A 16,498-nucleotide genomic window follows, 5' to 3' on the forward strand; every position below is an offset into this window, starting at 1 on the left:
CTCTCTCACACACACACACACACACACACACTTGTACGCAACAGTTTGGGCACCCCTGATGATTTCCATGATTTTGCTTTATAAATCATTGGTTGTTTGGATCAGAAATTTCAGTTAAATAGATCATATAGCAGACAAACAGTGATATTTCAGAAGTGAAATGAAATTTATAGGATTTACAGAAAATTTGCAATATTTATTTAAACAAAATTAGGCAGGTGCATAAATTTGGGCACCCCAACAGAAAAAAATACATAAATATTTAGCTGATCCTCCTTTTGCAGAAATAACAGCTTCTGATCGCTTCCTATGAGAGTCTGGATTCTGGTTAAAGATATTTTGGACCATTCTCCTTTACAAAACATCTCAGGTTTGTTGGTTTCCGAGCATGGACAGCCGGCCACAGATTTTCAATAATATTCAGGTCTGGGGACTGAGATTGCCATTCCAGAATGTTGTACTTGTTTCTCTGCATGAATACCTTAGTAGATTTTGAGTAGTGTTTAGGGTCATTGTCTTGTTGAAAGATCCAGCCCCGGCGCAACTTCAACTTTGTCACTGATTCATGAACGTTGTTCTCAAGTATCTGCTAATATTGACTGGAATCCATGTGACCCTCAACTTTAACCATATTCCCAATACCTGCACTGGCCCCACAGCATGATGGAACCACCTCCAAATTTTACTGTAGGTAGCGAGTGTTTTTCTTGGAATGCTGTGTTCTTTTTCACACCTTATTCCAAAATTAAGCTGGCTTGTCCAAATGTGCTTTAGCATACCTCAAGTGACTGTTTGTGGCGTGTATGCAAAAAAGGCTTCCTCTGCATTACAGCATCATACAGCATCTTCTTGTGTAAAGTGCACTGTATAGTTGAACGATGCAGAGAGACACTATCTGCAGCAAGATCATGGTGTAGGTCTTTGGAGCAGGTCTGTGGGTTGACTATGACTGTTCTCACCATCATTCACTTCAGCTTATCTCAGATGTTTCTTGGCCTGCCACTCTGGGCCTTAACTAGTACTGTGCCTGTGGTCTTCCATTTCCTCACTATGTTCCTCACAATGGAAACTGACAGCAGAAATCTCTGAGGTAGCTTTTTGTATCCTTCCCCTAAACCATGATGTTGAACAATCTTTGTTTTCAGGTCATTTGAGAGCTGTTTAGGGGCTCCCATGTTGCCACTCATTAGAAGAGATGCAAAGAGGGGAAACATTTGCAAATGGTCACCTTAAATACCCGTTCTCATGATTGGATTCACCTGTGTAAGGAGGTCAAGGGTCAATGAGCTTACCAAACCAATTTTGTGTCCCAATAATTAGTGCTAAATGTATTCAAATCAATAAAATGACAAGGGTGCCCAAATGTATGCACCTGCCCAATTTTGTTTAAATAATTATTGCACACTTTCTGTAGATACTAGAAACTTCATTTCACTTCTCAAATATCAGTGTGTTCACCTGCTATAGGATATATTTAACTGAATTTTCTGATCCAGACATCCAATGATTTATAAAAGAAAATCATGAAAATTATCAGGGGTGTCCAAACTTTTGCATACAACTGCATATATATATTTTAATGTATCTAGCCATTTAGTTGGTACATAGTTATCACAATTTTATGACTTTCACTATAACCAATGCTGCACTACGCTAGCTGTCTTGGACAAGCTACCTTGGCTTCTCCCAGGTTGCCCAGTCTGAAATGAAGCGCCCCCAGGTTGTTGAGGATTTCAGGTGGAACATCTGCCTGCACCTTCTCCTGTAGAATGCGGGTCGCTGTACCGTAAGCAGAGAGTGCTCCTTGGATGTCAGTCTGCTCTAGGATCTGTGCAAGCTCAATCCATGCCTCCACATCATCTGGGTACTGCTCAGTTACCTTCTTTAAATGACCCTATTGCAGAGAAGCAACATTTTCCCACAATTGAAAATTTTGGAAAATCTCTCTCAAAAGATAATTTCACATTCCCGTATTCCAGACACTTTCTGAGAGACTAGTGCATTCAAATAACCTATTTCATCACAAGAAATCAAATGTTACTGAGCATATGTACAAGGTACATACTTTGGCAATGTCTCGCTTTTCCTGATCATCAGATGTGGCATAGAGAGAGCCCAGAATTTTCATGGTTTCATAATTGTTGGGGTAAGCTTTTAGAACCTTCTCGAAGCATTGTGCTGCATTCTCCTTGTCTCTTCGATAGACATACATCTGCCCCAAACCAAAGAAGGGCAACACAAATGTGGATGAGGCAAACTGAGTGGCCTGGTAGTAGTACTGAAAAGCTTGGTCATAGTCCTCCTGCAGAAAATAAGAGCAGACACGTCACATATCACAAACGGCAAACAAACAAAAATCTGCCACTGGATTCTCACGACAGTACCTGCACATGAAAAGAACGAGCTAACTGGTAGCAGCTCTCAGCTTGCATGGCTTCTACTTCAGTGTTGTGGAAAGCATGGAGGGCCAGATGCTGCACCTTACTGTAGTCCTTGGTAGTGGACAAAAAACACAGGAATAAGCCTGACCTCATGTGCAGGATTAGGCTTGTGCCAGCTGCCACAACATTCCAAAAAAACAAAACAAAACAAAAAACAGATCATACAGTACCTTTTTGAAGAAGAAGTGATTGGCAAGGTGGTTCAGCACCATGGGGTTGCTGGGATCAATAGTGTAGGCCCTTGACAGGAGCTGTACTCCGTTCTTAATGGAATCTGCCTCCTTATTGTTAAGCTCTAGTACCGCCAATCCAACAAGAGCGCCAACACATTTGGAATTGAGCTCCAAGGCTTGCCCAAATGCTAAACGAGCCTTCTCCAGTTTATTGAGTTTGACAAAGCAGTGGCCCATTCCGAGCCTCACCTCAGCTATACAGACACACAGGAGTTAACAAGTAGGTTAGGAACTTCCTGGAAAATATTTGTGTACATGCAAGTAGCAGCAGAGTTTGGTGCAATGCCATCAACATCAATAAAATATGTGTCATTTTACAAAATGACAGTTTCTCCCAGCATTACTGCGCCAGTGTGACACAAAATCTGCTTTTCCCACTCACTACTAGACTGTGGTGGCCTGCCATAGTTTAATACACCAAAAACAGGTTTACACTTCTAATAATATTAAAGTCTCTAACATATACATACTGCTTCAGTAAAGTGCTTTTTTTAAATCTTTGAAAGACCAGTTCTGAAAATGAAAGTAATGCATGTCAAACATGATAAAATGAAATAATTACTAAAGCATTTATAAGTTTTCATATTAAATTTCTCCAAAGTTCCACAGTTCTACAACTGTGGAACATACAACATACAACATACAAACTCCCCTGCTGAATTTAGGCCTTACACTGCTTGTTTCAGACTTCTGCAACATATGCTAACAGACACACCAACTGCTTTAAATTTAATTCAGGTTACAATAAAATATCACAGCCAGTGGTCCAGAATTTCAACTCTATTTCAAAAGCAGAAAAAAGTTTTACTACAACCCCTGGCAAAAATTATGGAATCACCGGCCTCTGAGGATGTTCATTCAGTTGTTTAATTTTGTAGAAAAAAAGCAGATCACAGACATGACACAAAACTAAAGTAATTTCAAATGGCAACTATCTGGCTTTAAGAAACACTATAAGAAATCAGGAAAAAAAATTGTGGCAGTCAGTAACGGTTACTTTTTTAGACCAAGCAGAGGGAAAAAAATATGGACTCACTCAATTCTGAGGAATAAATTATGGAATCACCCTGTAAATTTTCATCCCCAAAACTAACACCTGCATCAAATCAGATCTGCTCCTTAGTCTGCATCTAAAAAGGAGGGATCACACCTTGGAGAGCTGTTGCACCAAGTGGACTGACATGAATTATGGCTCCAACACGAGAGATGTCACTTGAAACAAAGGAGAGGATTATCAAACTCTTAAAAGAGGGTAAATCATCATGCAATGTTGCAAAAGATGTTGGTTGTTCACAGTCAGCTGTGTCTGGACCAAATACAAACAACATGGGAAGGTTGTTAAAGGCAAACATACTGGTAGACCAAGGAAGACATCAAAGCATCAAGACAGAAAACTTAAAGCAGTATGTCTCAAAAATCAAAAATGCACAACAAAACAAATGAGGAACAAATGGGAGGAAACTGGAGTCAACGTCTGTGACCGAACTGTAAGAAACCGCCTAAAGAAAATGGGATTTACAGACAGAAAAGATAAACGAAAGCCATCATTAACACCTAAACAGAAAAAACAAGATTACAATGGGCTAAGGAAAAGCAATCGTGGACTGTGGATGACTGGATGAAAGTCATATTCAGTGATGAATCTCAAATCTGCATTGGGCAAGGTGATGATGCTGGAACTTTTGTTTGGTGCCGTTTCAATGAGATTTATAAAGATGACTGCCTGAAGAGAACATGTAAATTTCCACACTCAGTGATGATATGGGGCTGCATGTCAGGTAAAGGCACTGGGGAGATGGCTGTCATTACATCATCAATAAATGCACAAGTTTACGTTGATATTTTGGACACTTTTCTTATCCCATCAACTGGAAGGATGTTTGGGGATGATGAAATCATTTCTCAAGATGATAATGCATCTTGCCATAGAGCAAAAACTGTGAAAACATTCTTGCAAAAAGACCCATAGGGTCAATGTCATGGCCTGCAAATAGTCCGGATCTTAATCCAATTTAAAATCTTTGGTGGAAGTTGAAGAAAATGGTCCATGACAAGACTTCAACCTGCAAAGCTGATCTGGCAACAGCAATCAGAGAAAGTTGGAGCCAGATTGATGAAGAGTACTGTTTGTCATTCATTAAGTCCATGCCTCAGAGACTGCAAGCTGTTATAAAAGCAAGAGGTGGTGCAACAAAATACTAGTGATGTGTTGGAGCGTTCTTTTGTTTTTCATGATTCCATAATTTTTTCCTCAGAATTGAGTTATTCCATATTTTTTTCCCTCTGCTTGGTCTAAAAAAGTAACTGTTACTGACTGCCACAATTTTTTTTCCTGATTTCTTATAGTGTTTCTTAAAGCCAGAAAGTTGCCATTTGAAATGACTTTAGTTTTGTGTCATGTCTGTGATCTGCTTTTTTTTCTACAAAATTAAACAACTGAATGAACATTCTCTGAGGCCGGTGATTCCATAATTTTTGCCAGGGGTTGTATATGACTGTGAGACTTGGAAGCTAATCAGTAACCTGAGGCAAGAACTGGATGTCTTTAGTACTAGGTATCTTTGGAGAATCCTTGGGTACCTCCAAAATGACTGTGTCAAAGGAATCACAGAGATTAAAGCAAAAAAAATAAAAAATCCACTCGAAAAACTTTTTATGGCGAAATCATAAGCTGTTTACCATCTATCTTTTTATAGTAACCCTTTCACATCCTCAAGATTAAGATACAACAAGGTTGAGAAGAAAACAGCAAATTTTTCTGCTGAACAAGATTATATTTCAGTCACTAACCATTGCTGCTATTTTCAAATGCAGAATTATACTATAGAAACACTTTAACCAACACATTATTTAAAAACTTCAGGATAAGCACATTTTAAGGGGACAGCTTGTCTAGAGCTTTTACTTCATGGATGGATGGGACCGATCTGATCCCTGATCGGTATCGGGTTCTGATACCAACGTAATTCACATATCGGAAAATAGCGATCCAACTTGCGACATTTTCTGATACCAGAGAAGAGCCACTGTGAATCCTCTCAACTGCTGTTGTTTGCTCTCTGCTTCGTTTACTGTCGAGCGGGAGGAGGGGAGAGGGAAGGTTTATGAAGCCGGGCTGTTTGAGAGAGCTCTCTTCCGCAGTGTTCTAGCTGTGGTTAGCGGCAAATTTCTGCCCGGCTCTCGGATTCAAACTGTCTGGTCATCAAGCACAGATTTTCTGAAAAATTATTTGAATTGTTGCTGAAAATATGTGCTAAAAAGTTAGCCGCTTCACTGTCACGAGACTGTAAAACACTATGAAAAGCCAGCTCAGTGTGCAGCCAAGGAGGAGCTGAAAAGAGATTCTGTCCGCTGAAAGGGAAAAAAGTCTCCATTAAAATCCTGTGCGTGCGCGTCGGTGATGATACACTAATTTTGAAAGGCTTCGTGTTTCCAAAAGTTCAAAGTTTGCGCAGCACAAACACAGCGAGAGAAAAAAAGCGAGAGAGACGGAGGGAAAGCGAAAGCGAGTGAGAGAGAGACAAAGAGAGACAGAAAGAGAGGGAGACAGACAGAAACAGAGAGGGAAAGAGAAAGAGACAGCAAATGAGAGACAGAAAGAGAGGGAGACAGACAGAAAGAGAGGGAAAGAGAAACAGAGACAGCAAATGAGAGACAGAAAGAGAGGGAGAGAGAAAGAAAGGGAGAGAGACAGACAGACAGAGGACTTAATTTTTACTCTGTAACACTTGCTTTGACAATGTAAACATATGTCTCCCATATCAATAAAGCTCCACTGAAACTGAAAATTGAGAAGGAGGGAGAGACAGACAGACAGAGAGTGCTGTCTTTTGTCTTTAAGTCTATAAAATTAAGCCTATTAAAGTCTATAAAAAATAAAAGTACTTTAATTCTTTCACCAAAACATCAAATCTAGGCTTTCATCTTAGATTCACCTTCTGGCAAATTGCAGCTGAACTTTCAGGTCTCCTTGTTAAGAAAATCCTAATATAAAATCAACAATAATGATAATAATAACATTAAAGCAAACAGAACTCTGGTAATGGATCGGGAAAATATCGGTATCGGAAGACACCCAAATTCAGGTATCGGGATTGAAAGTGAAAAATTGTGGATTGGTGCATCCCTAATGCCGGCCATCAAGACCATACTCACTCACTCTTCTTAAAGTCAAAAATATTGCAATTAACAGGCGTAGTAAAATTCCAAACAGCATAGATCTTGTACAAAGCAAAAAAAAAAAAATAACGTTTTTACCAAAAAACATACCGTAATTGCTCAGGGATCAAAAAGAGGGATATCAATTAAGAGGCAAAAGGAACATTAAAATTAATAAAATCTGTAAAAACAAGAAAAGATTCTGCATTTCATTATGTGGGGTGAGACTGTGGAACAGCGTGGGTAAGGAGTTAAATCAGTGTCCAAACATTCAACAGTTTAAAACAAAAAATATAAAGAATGTGTTTTCACAGGATACAGGGATAAAGTGGGGGTGTGAGAGTCACTAGGTGTTCACAGGAAACCGTCATTATTTATTTCTATATTTATTATGTTCATTGTTAGTTGATTTTATCTTTTCTGTTGTGTTTCGTTTGATCAGGTTCTTTTTGTCTGTCTTTTTCTAAAATTGTAGCATTATTATGATTATTGCTGTTGTTGCTATTATTATTATTATTAACAGTAGTACTTTAAGGAAGCAGGGAAGGGCTGGGATTTGATAAGTTTATACTTCTTCCCACTCCTTTTTGAACGAACTTTATGTTATCTGTTGTTTTACTTTTTATTATGTTATGATTACAATAAATAAATAGAAATAAATGAATATTACAATTTGTAATGCATTTGGCTCTAATGTTAACTTTACCGTTGAACATGACAGACATGCTCAACTGTTTCAGAAGACCTTAACGGGTCAGTTTAACATAAAAAGGTAAGTATTACTCACAGAAATATGCTCTTTAAGGTTGAGCAGGGAAAAATTAAGAGAATGAGGGGCGCGCTCACGGCTCAAAAACCTCAAGGGCCCTTTAGCTGCCTAATGTAAAAAACACTAAATTCAGGACTGAACACTTCCTACTGATCATTGATCTCAAAAATGATCCTGGCAACTGTCAAAAAAGCAGAAATCGCCAAAAAGCAGAAATTTTTCATCCCTGGTTATTGTGTGCAAAGCAGGGCCAGTCAATTCAAATCTGTCCTCCTCCCTCAGTGGGCAGAGGTAAACAGAAAAAGTAACCCGCTTACCTGGACAGCCAGGGTTTGTGCGTAGAGCCTTTTTGTAGTATGCCAGTGCTCCTCTGTAATCTTTCTTATTGAAGGAAATGCAAGCCTTACCTGTGAACAACACAGATACAATTACACTAGTATGTCTGTCACAGTGCCACCAAAAAACAAAAACACACACACATACAAAAAAAAAAAAAGAAAAATCTTTTTTTTTTTTACATGAACTTACCAAGCAAAGCAGGGATGTTATTCGTGGACTGGTTAAGGACAAAGTGGAACTGTGCATCTGCCTGGTCCATCTTGTCTCCTTCCAGAAGACAAAAACAGGCCCTTCCCAACAAATGGTTCTAAGTGAGACAAGAACATGCTGCATGAATTAGAGCGAAACACACACATACACACACAGTTATAAACATTCTTCTTACCTGATCGTACATAATGATCTTGTCTGCCATTGTATAGAGCAGGGTGGCCTGCGTGATGAGTTCTTTCTTGGCATCTTTGTTTTTTTCTTTGCGTGCTTGCTGGACATAGTAAGCTGCTAATGTGTCCAGACAGGTCATCTGGTCCTTTTCATGGTCTCTATAATCAAGGTTTCCATCAATACGCGCTGCTTCGAGGAGCTTGACAAAATCCTCTGTTTTGCCCTGTTTGTAATACTCCAACTGAACAGAAAGCAAAACATCAGTGTTATACAACTGCAGTAAAGATTGTTTTGATGAAAAATGACTGGACTGTTTTGGCTTGATACAATACAAAAAAAGCTAACACTGCAATGTCCACTGCTAAGAGCACACCACTACTGCTGATCAGTTCCCCGATTTTTTAAAGATATCATTCTTTCTCCCCATTTGACAATTTTTGCAAAGACATTTCCTCCTGCCAGAATAATTTGACATAAAAAAAAAATCTCAACAAAATCACAGAAGTTTTTTTTCAGTCTCCACATGCCTAGTCTGCATGTGCGCTCAATACCACTTTGACTGGGATGTACAAACGGAACAAGCTTGGATCCATGCTTACACACACTTTGCTACATCTGGATATTTTTGTGCGTATGACAACTTCTGGGTTTTAGCGTACGCCATGTTTCAGTAGGAAATCCACACAAGTCTTTGTACATGAGGCCCCTAGCCTTTCTTAATACCCTTTACCTGTCTGCTTGAGCAAAACTGTTGTCTATATATGCTGGTCTGTTTTCACACATGACCCACTCTTCAGGGTGTCGATTCTACACCAGCTAGTTTTGAAATAACATCAGAAGAGTAAGCTGTTGAACAGACTAACCGCCAGAGCAATCCAGATGTGCAGCTGTGTGTGCTCTTGCTTCAAGATACTAATGACCTCATCTCCTTCTGGCAGCTGGTCAAAGTCAAGTTCAATAACCTGCAAAATACAATATATTCAAGTTATAATGCATCAAAGACTCACCAAATTAAACCATGTACAATTAAGGCTCATTTAACACATTAATGACAAATACAGATACAAATGGAGCCTTTTGTCTGCACTCTGTAGAATTTAATATATATCGGGGCTTGACAGTAATGCCTGTCCGCCCGACACTGGCGAGTGAACGGTATTATCGGACTAGTGCTACATGTCCCTCTCTTGCCTGACATGACAAATTAATTTTCAGGCGCATTTAGAATGAAACATCACTGAACGTATTTCAGTGATGTTCCTGGGGCAGCAGAAGATTTTTGTAATCAAATGATTTAAGATAAATGGTTCAAAACTATACTGTCATCATGACATACTTATCTTGAATAAACAATGTTTAAATAATTCCTAATTTGTTTGATACTAGCCATGAAATGCTAATTGGTTCTCCAATACCCATAATTGTATTCACCCATCCCCTCAAACAATTTTCAGGGCAAAATATTAATGCTGTATTTACAGTATACTGCAAAACACATAAAAAGGGCCAGAGTATTGTTTGCTGTAGCCGGCAATCAATTCGCCCTATAGAGGCTTTGTACGTGACGTCACAGGTCATGTGCAGGACGGTACCACGCACAGCTGAAGGTCAATTTTAGCTGATTACAATACACTTGGCTGTGTAAACAGGCGTTCTCAACTCATCTTTTCTCTGTTTTTCACCCATTTTTTCTGCCATTACACCATGGGTATGGTTAGAAATAATAAAATAAAATGTGCCACGAAAACATTACTCATTTCGTTGCTGCAACAGCTGCCGCTAATGGCAAGCTGTGACGGCACCACGAAAAAAGTGAGTCGGCTGAGTTTTCTTCCACATTTTCCTAGCAGAGTACACAAAATGAAACAAAGCTCATGATGAACATTATCACTAAATACTATTATAAATCTGTGTCTGAGTCCGTGTCTATTATAAATCTAAGTCTGAATTACTCCAGGCTAGGTGCAATTATGAGAAAAACCTTGTTGATAACAAAAACAAGACCAGCAAAAAGTTTTACAACTATATTAAAAGGCAAACCACTGTATGTTCAGACATTCCTTGCATTAGAACAGAAAGCTCTCTTGCTACTATTGACAAGGAGAAGGCTGATGTTTTCTCAGATTATTTCGCAACAGTATTTGTTAAAGACAATAATGTCATGCCTGAGTTTAACCCAGAATGTGATAACACACTGAAGTCATTCTTATGTGAAACCAGAATTATGATCAAAATTGTAAAGTTAAAACTTTCATCTGCACCAGGTCCACAAAAAATTACTGCATTCTTTAAAAAAAAAAAATGTTATTGCAAATATAGCAAACCCTCTCAATGTTTTGTATAACAAACGTTTATCTGATGGTTTTGTCTCAAATGACCTGCAGCTACCTTCAAACTATTGTCCAGTTAGTCTTACATCAATTCTCTGCAAAGCGTTAGAAAGTGTTGTATGTGTGCAAATGTTAGATTACCTTTTTGAAAAAAATATTATCCCTGTAACCCAAATTTGATAGCGTGCCTTGACAGATGGACTAGAAATTATGACAATGGTTATCAGACGGATGTGATTTTTCTAGACTACTCAAAATGTTTCGACACGGTGGTATATAGCAAATTACTCACAATATGGTATTATTGACAGTGCCTTTAAATGGAATGAAAGGTTTTTAACACAAAGGGTACAATATGTTAAATTAGGGAGCTGCTTGTCTTCTCCACAAACTGTCATATCTGGTGTTCCACAGGGCAGTGTTGGGCCCCTTATTGTGTGTGTGTGTGTGTGTGTTTTTCCAGTGATATAAACTCTGTTATTGAATATAGCACTGTCAGTATGTCCCCAGACGATACTAAAGTGTACATGGGAAATGAAAACTGCTGATGATTCCAAGTTACTCCAAATAGATTTAAACAATGTATACAACTGGGCATCCTTGTGGCAGCTCAGGCTTAACCCTGACAAAACAAAATATTTAAGAATTGCTAAAAACAAAGTCATTAATTTGTATTATTTGAATGGAATTGAAATTGATCAGGTTGACACTGTTTGTGATATTGGTGTTCAGATGCAATCTGACCTGAAATTTACCTCACAATGTAAAAATATTATAAGAAAGGGTCATTTCCACATCAGAAATCTGTTTAATACATTTAAAGGTCATAAAGTAGACTTCTATGTTAGTATGTACAAAACCTATATTCGACCAATCCTTGAGTCCTCAAGCCAAGTCTGGTCACCTTATCTATTATCTTATTGTTAAACTAGAATCAGTTCAAAGGTATTTTATGAGAAAACTTCCAGAAAACTGTCCATATCAGACTAGACTTGAGCTACTTAAATTAGAAAGTCTTCAGTGCAGGAGAATTAAAGCAGATGTTTTGTTCTACTTTAAAGTTCTCAATAACCTTACATGCATCAATGTACCAGGCAGTTTACAACCGTTTAACAGTAGTAGAGGCCACAATAAACACTTGCATAACTATTATAGTAGAACTGATGCTAGAAAACATTTTTGGTGTAATAGAATAGTGAAATATTGGAACAAACTGGATTCTAAAATTGTGAATAGTAAGTCAGTCAACCACTTTAAACATTTCATGAAATCTGTCACTTTCAACACTGATGATTTATGTTAATTGTTATTGTATGTTATTAATTCCAAGGGGGAGTATACACATGTTCCTTAGACCCCTGATTGTATGAGAACAAACTTTCAATATGTAAGTCTGCAATCCTCAATTATGTTATTAAGTCCTGAGTGTACTTACATATGCGGCAATAATGTCCTCCATTAGCAGTAAACAAAGAAAACAACACACCTGGTGCTGTGTACAAGCACCAAAACCAGTAATTTTCTCCTTGTACCACTGTAATTCAGTGTCAAAAAGATACCTGGTATGTTCCCTTACTCCACTGTAAGGTTCAGACATGATGCGTTTATCTCTAAGCTTGTCCCACACTTTGCAGTACATATGTTGCTTTTCGTGTAAATAATACTGGAAGCCCTGCGCATGACCAGCAACATGGCGATGGGCAGTGCCCGGGAAGTGGCCAGGTCACGTGACTGCAAGGGGTCTATTGAGGTTTCAAATCCCACAAAATCTCACAAGATCTCAGAGAGGTGGCTTTCACTGCAAGATGTACATTATATAATTATTATTATTATGATGATGGTTTCACGGCTACAGAGACCATCGCTCTCCAATCACTTCGTATATCAAAATCCTAAGAAAGGATCACTATGCTCATATATTTAACTTTAGACTAATAGTGACAATTTAATGTGCCTGCAGTAGAAATGAGTATCTGATATATGACCACTTTCAAAAATTAATGAAAAAAGTATGAGGAACACATCTCTGATATTTTTACTGGTTGTTGGCATGTACTAGAAGCGAAAATCTGTCAGATTTCAGACCTGGGAGACTTACATCACTGGAAATATGACATCTGTGAATGGCTTAAAAAAAAATCACAATTGGTCCATTTTGAAAAAGGTGCTCAGACCTAACATTGCACAGAGTTGTGATTTTACACAGAATATAACTTGACTAGTCAGAGAATATAAATTAAATAATAATCAGACAAATATGTTTTGTTGTAAGAATCCTCGCTAACATGGGCCATACTGAATGAAAACCTAACTTTTAGAAATCACAGCTCCTTAAATATACGTTGCACACTTATTACTATGAATGTGAGACCTGCATACTTGAATTACTCTGTATAATAAGTTTTAAATGTATAACAGAAATTTTTATATGGGGTTCTGAGCATATGTCGTCAAGGACAAAAATTTGAAACACTGGCAAAAATATAAACCTCTACCAAAAACTGAAAAAAAAAAAAGTCAGATTGAGCTAAAATTTTCAGGTTTTTTTTTTTTTTTTTTTTTTAACCAGATAAACCAGCATGTTTTGTTTTTTTTTTCAGAATATTATGAGACGGGGTGGTAGAAAGTTGCTCGAAAAATTGATGCTTTGACACGGAATGACTTATCGTACCATAGCTGCTTTAGGATACCTCTGCCGTACCTGTAGCCATTTCGAATTAAAAACAACCAAAACAGCCTTTGTCAAAGTGTTATTAATTACATATTACAACAAGCTAAACGCAGGCAACTAGCTGTGACGCATAAGCTAACTACTGCAAACAGGCGAAGCTAACGCTAAAACAAGACTCATTTTATCACAAACATCAGAAACAAAACAGATTCTATTATTCGTCTTACCTCGTCTGTGTCCCGTAAAGGGATTTCAATCGAACCCCGAGACATTTTAACAGACAGGTGGTACGGATTCGTCGATAAAATGAGTCTCACTGCTAATCACTCTTGTCCACAGGGTTTTGTTTCTTCTTCTATCTATCAGTAGAGCGGGTGGAAAAGCGCGCTTTGGTACATTACCGCCACCTACGTTGTAGGTGGATAAACATTGTCCTCTGAAACACTTTGATATGACTAAGAGTGACGTGTGCCTGTCTTGTGTTGTACATGTTTATTAAAAAAAACATTTGAAATACACCAGTAGTGTTGCATGCCCATCACTTCTGACACACGCAACTCGTGCGTGTGGTGCACGTGTTACACCAGATTGTATTTCAGCTGGTTGTTCCTTTTATTTTCGTAAAAATTCTGAATCAGAATAGCCTTTATTCGCCAAGTATCTACTAGGATACAAGGAATTTGACTCCGGTGTCACAGACCGAGCAATCCCCCCTAAAAATCAGTCCGCCCTTGCTTCACTGCGCATGCGTCATTAGTCGCAGTTCACAGATTATCGCCTCGTTTCTGCTTCAAACTGCACTCTAGTCATTATCTATCTCAGCAGCAGATATCTGAAGCTTTTGTACAACAATCATTTCCACATAAATTCAGCATTATTTCATCATAAAAGACGGATGAAGCGATCAGAGCACTGCAGCTGCATGAGCTGCTAACTGATGCGTTCACTGTGTGCCGGTCATTTCAAAGCGTCGCGGAGTTTCTCAGAGCTTCTGCTTAAAACTGACTTTACAATGATTTAAGAGGTTTTACCTTTATCATCTGATGGTTAATAATCCCATTAATCCATTTGATTGTATTGGGTGGAGAGATCCCATCACAGACGTGCTGCTGTGGTCTGAAATGACGCATGCGCAGTGAAGGCAGGTGGACCGATTTTTAGGGGGGGAGGGGACCGTTTGGTTTGCGACACCGGTTTGAACTGTACTCTCTGTACCATCATATCTAAATATACACTAAACACTAAATAATTCACAAGTCTGTTGAAGTCTGTGCCTGTCATGTTTGGAGGCAGAGAGAAACCAAACAGAGATGGAGATGCACAGGACAGACTGGATGATGGATGTGTAGAAGATGATGAACAGTTCCTGGGGCAGGTTGAACTTCCTGAGCTTTCTGAGGAAATGCATCCTCTGCTGTGCCTTTTTTCTTGATGGAGTGAGAGGTCCACTTCAGATCTTGGGAGATGGTGGATCCCAGGAATTGAAAAGTGTACACAGTAGACACAGTGTTGTTGAAGATGGAGACAGTGGGAGTGATGGTGGGTATCTCCTGAAGTCTATCATCTCCACAATGTTGAATGGGTTCAGCTCCAGTTTGTTCTGACCACACCAGAGGACCAACTGTTCCACCTCCTGTTATGTGTTGGACGCAGTCGGAGTACCGACCAGCGTTTGAAGTAGGACCCAGCATAAAGGAAACAGAGCATGGATAACAGAATTTAATGACATAACAGTGAGTGCTTAAGTAATAACAAATAAGTGCGCGGTCTGGCGAGGTGGAAGAACGGTGCGCTCCCAGCAGCACAAACGGTCCGGAGCCAGAACAGTTCGGACCCAAGGACCCCGCCGACACCCCCCAGGTGGCCACGACCAACCGAGTCTCAGGAAGTGTGCTGACGAGCGTGAGACCAAACCTGGTACGGTCTCTGCGTCCATGATGATGAGATGGTTCTCTAAACGTCGATCTCACCCGTCTGGTCACAAGATCGAGTCTCTGGCAAATACACACTGTGTACTCCAGACTTAAATGCAACCATGCCCCAATCCATATAGATGCACCACAGCTGTGAGTCCTGACGAGCTGCACATGACCAGCCTCAGGTGATCAGGGTGAGGTCCAAATAACTCAGCCACACAGCCACTCAGTCCTGAATGCATGCCACCTGGAAGGAAAAACAGAAGACAGAAAACAGAAGACAGAAACAAAAGCCAGCCAGGCACCCCAGCCACACAACACCTCCTGTCTGTATGCAGCCTCAACACCATGCTGGATGAGTCCAATAATGGTGGTATTGTCCACAAACTTCAGGAGTTTAACAGAGGGGTTCCCTGAGGTGCAGTCATTTGTATAGCGGGAGAGGAGCAATGGGGAGAGCACTCACCTGCTGTCCTGTCCATCAGGAAGTTGGAGAGCCACTGACAGGTGGGAGCTGGCACATTATAGGTGTTGTACACGACAAACAAAATACAGATTAAGATACAATAACATAAAACAAGAACCACAAAATAAAACTAAAATAAAATGATCAAATTATCAAATTAACTCTCGTTGGTATCAAAAGCCAGAAATAAAAGATGAGTTTTTAAATGAACTTTAAAAATCAAACGAAGGTGCCTCCCTAACACTCAGAGGCAAGTTATTCCACAGTTTAGGAGCAATGACAGAAAAAGCCCTGTCCCACCCCCCATGAGTTTTCTTTTCGACCTTGGCACTTCAAACAAACAAGAATTTTAAAATAAACCCTAAAATATACTGGGAACCAGTGAAGTGCAGCCAGGATGAGAGCAATCCACAAATCAGGCCTATATGTCACTCCTTAGTAAAAGGAACATGGCAGCCCACCTGGAGGTTGTCAAAAGATATCAGAAGGACTCTCAGACCATGAGAAACAAAATTCTTTGGTCAGATGAGACAAAGACTGAACTCTTTGGTGTGAATGCCAGGCGTCATGTTTGGAGGAAACCAGGCACTATTCCTACAGTGAAGCATGGTGGTGGCAGCATCCTGCTGTGGGGATGTTTTTCAGCAAAGATGAATGGGCAAAACTGTAAGGTTGTCAACTTGCAGCAACTTCCTGAACATATTAAATGAATCAGCAATGATATTTTGCAGCTTTTGCACCAGAGTCATTTACAACACTGATTTCATTAACTGCACGTAACCACCCTTTTG

The 16,498-nt window shown here is 39.3% G+C and overlaps 1 protein-coding gene across 1 annotated transcript in view; it reads right to left on the reverse strand.

Annotated features, from left to right (window-relative positions):
- ctr9 (CTR9 homolog, Paf1/RNA polymerase II complex component) overlaps positions 1 to 13,680 on the reverse strand; it is a 31,197-nt gene extending 17,517 nt beyond the window's left edge. Inside the window, 9 exon segments of the mRNA XM_034190808.1 lie at positions 1,676 to 1,894; positions 2,066 to 2,302; positions 2,385 to 2,492; positions 2,612 to 2,868; positions 7,919 to 8,008; positions 8,130 to 8,247; positions 8,326 to 8,565; positions 9,188 to 9,286; positions 13,553 to 13,680. Of these exon segments, the coding sequence (XP_034046699.1) occupies positions 1,676 to 1,894; positions 2,066 to 2,302; positions 2,385 to 2,492; positions 2,612 to 2,868; positions 7,919 to 8,008; positions 8,130 to 8,247; positions 8,326 to 8,565; positions 9,188 to 9,286; positions 13,553 to 13,597 (1,413 nt within the window). The 5' untranslated portion in view covers positions 13,598 to 13,680.
- Between the last annotated feature and the right edge of the window lie 2,818 nt (positions 13,681 to 16,498).

This window comes from Thalassophryne amazonica, chromosome 2 (assembly GCF_902500255.1).
Source record: "Thalassophryne amazonica chromosome 2, fThaAma1.1, whole genome shotgun sequence".
NCBI lineage: Eukaryota > Metazoa > Chordata > Actinopteri > Batrachoidiformes > Batrachoididae > Thalassophryne > Thalassophryne amazonica.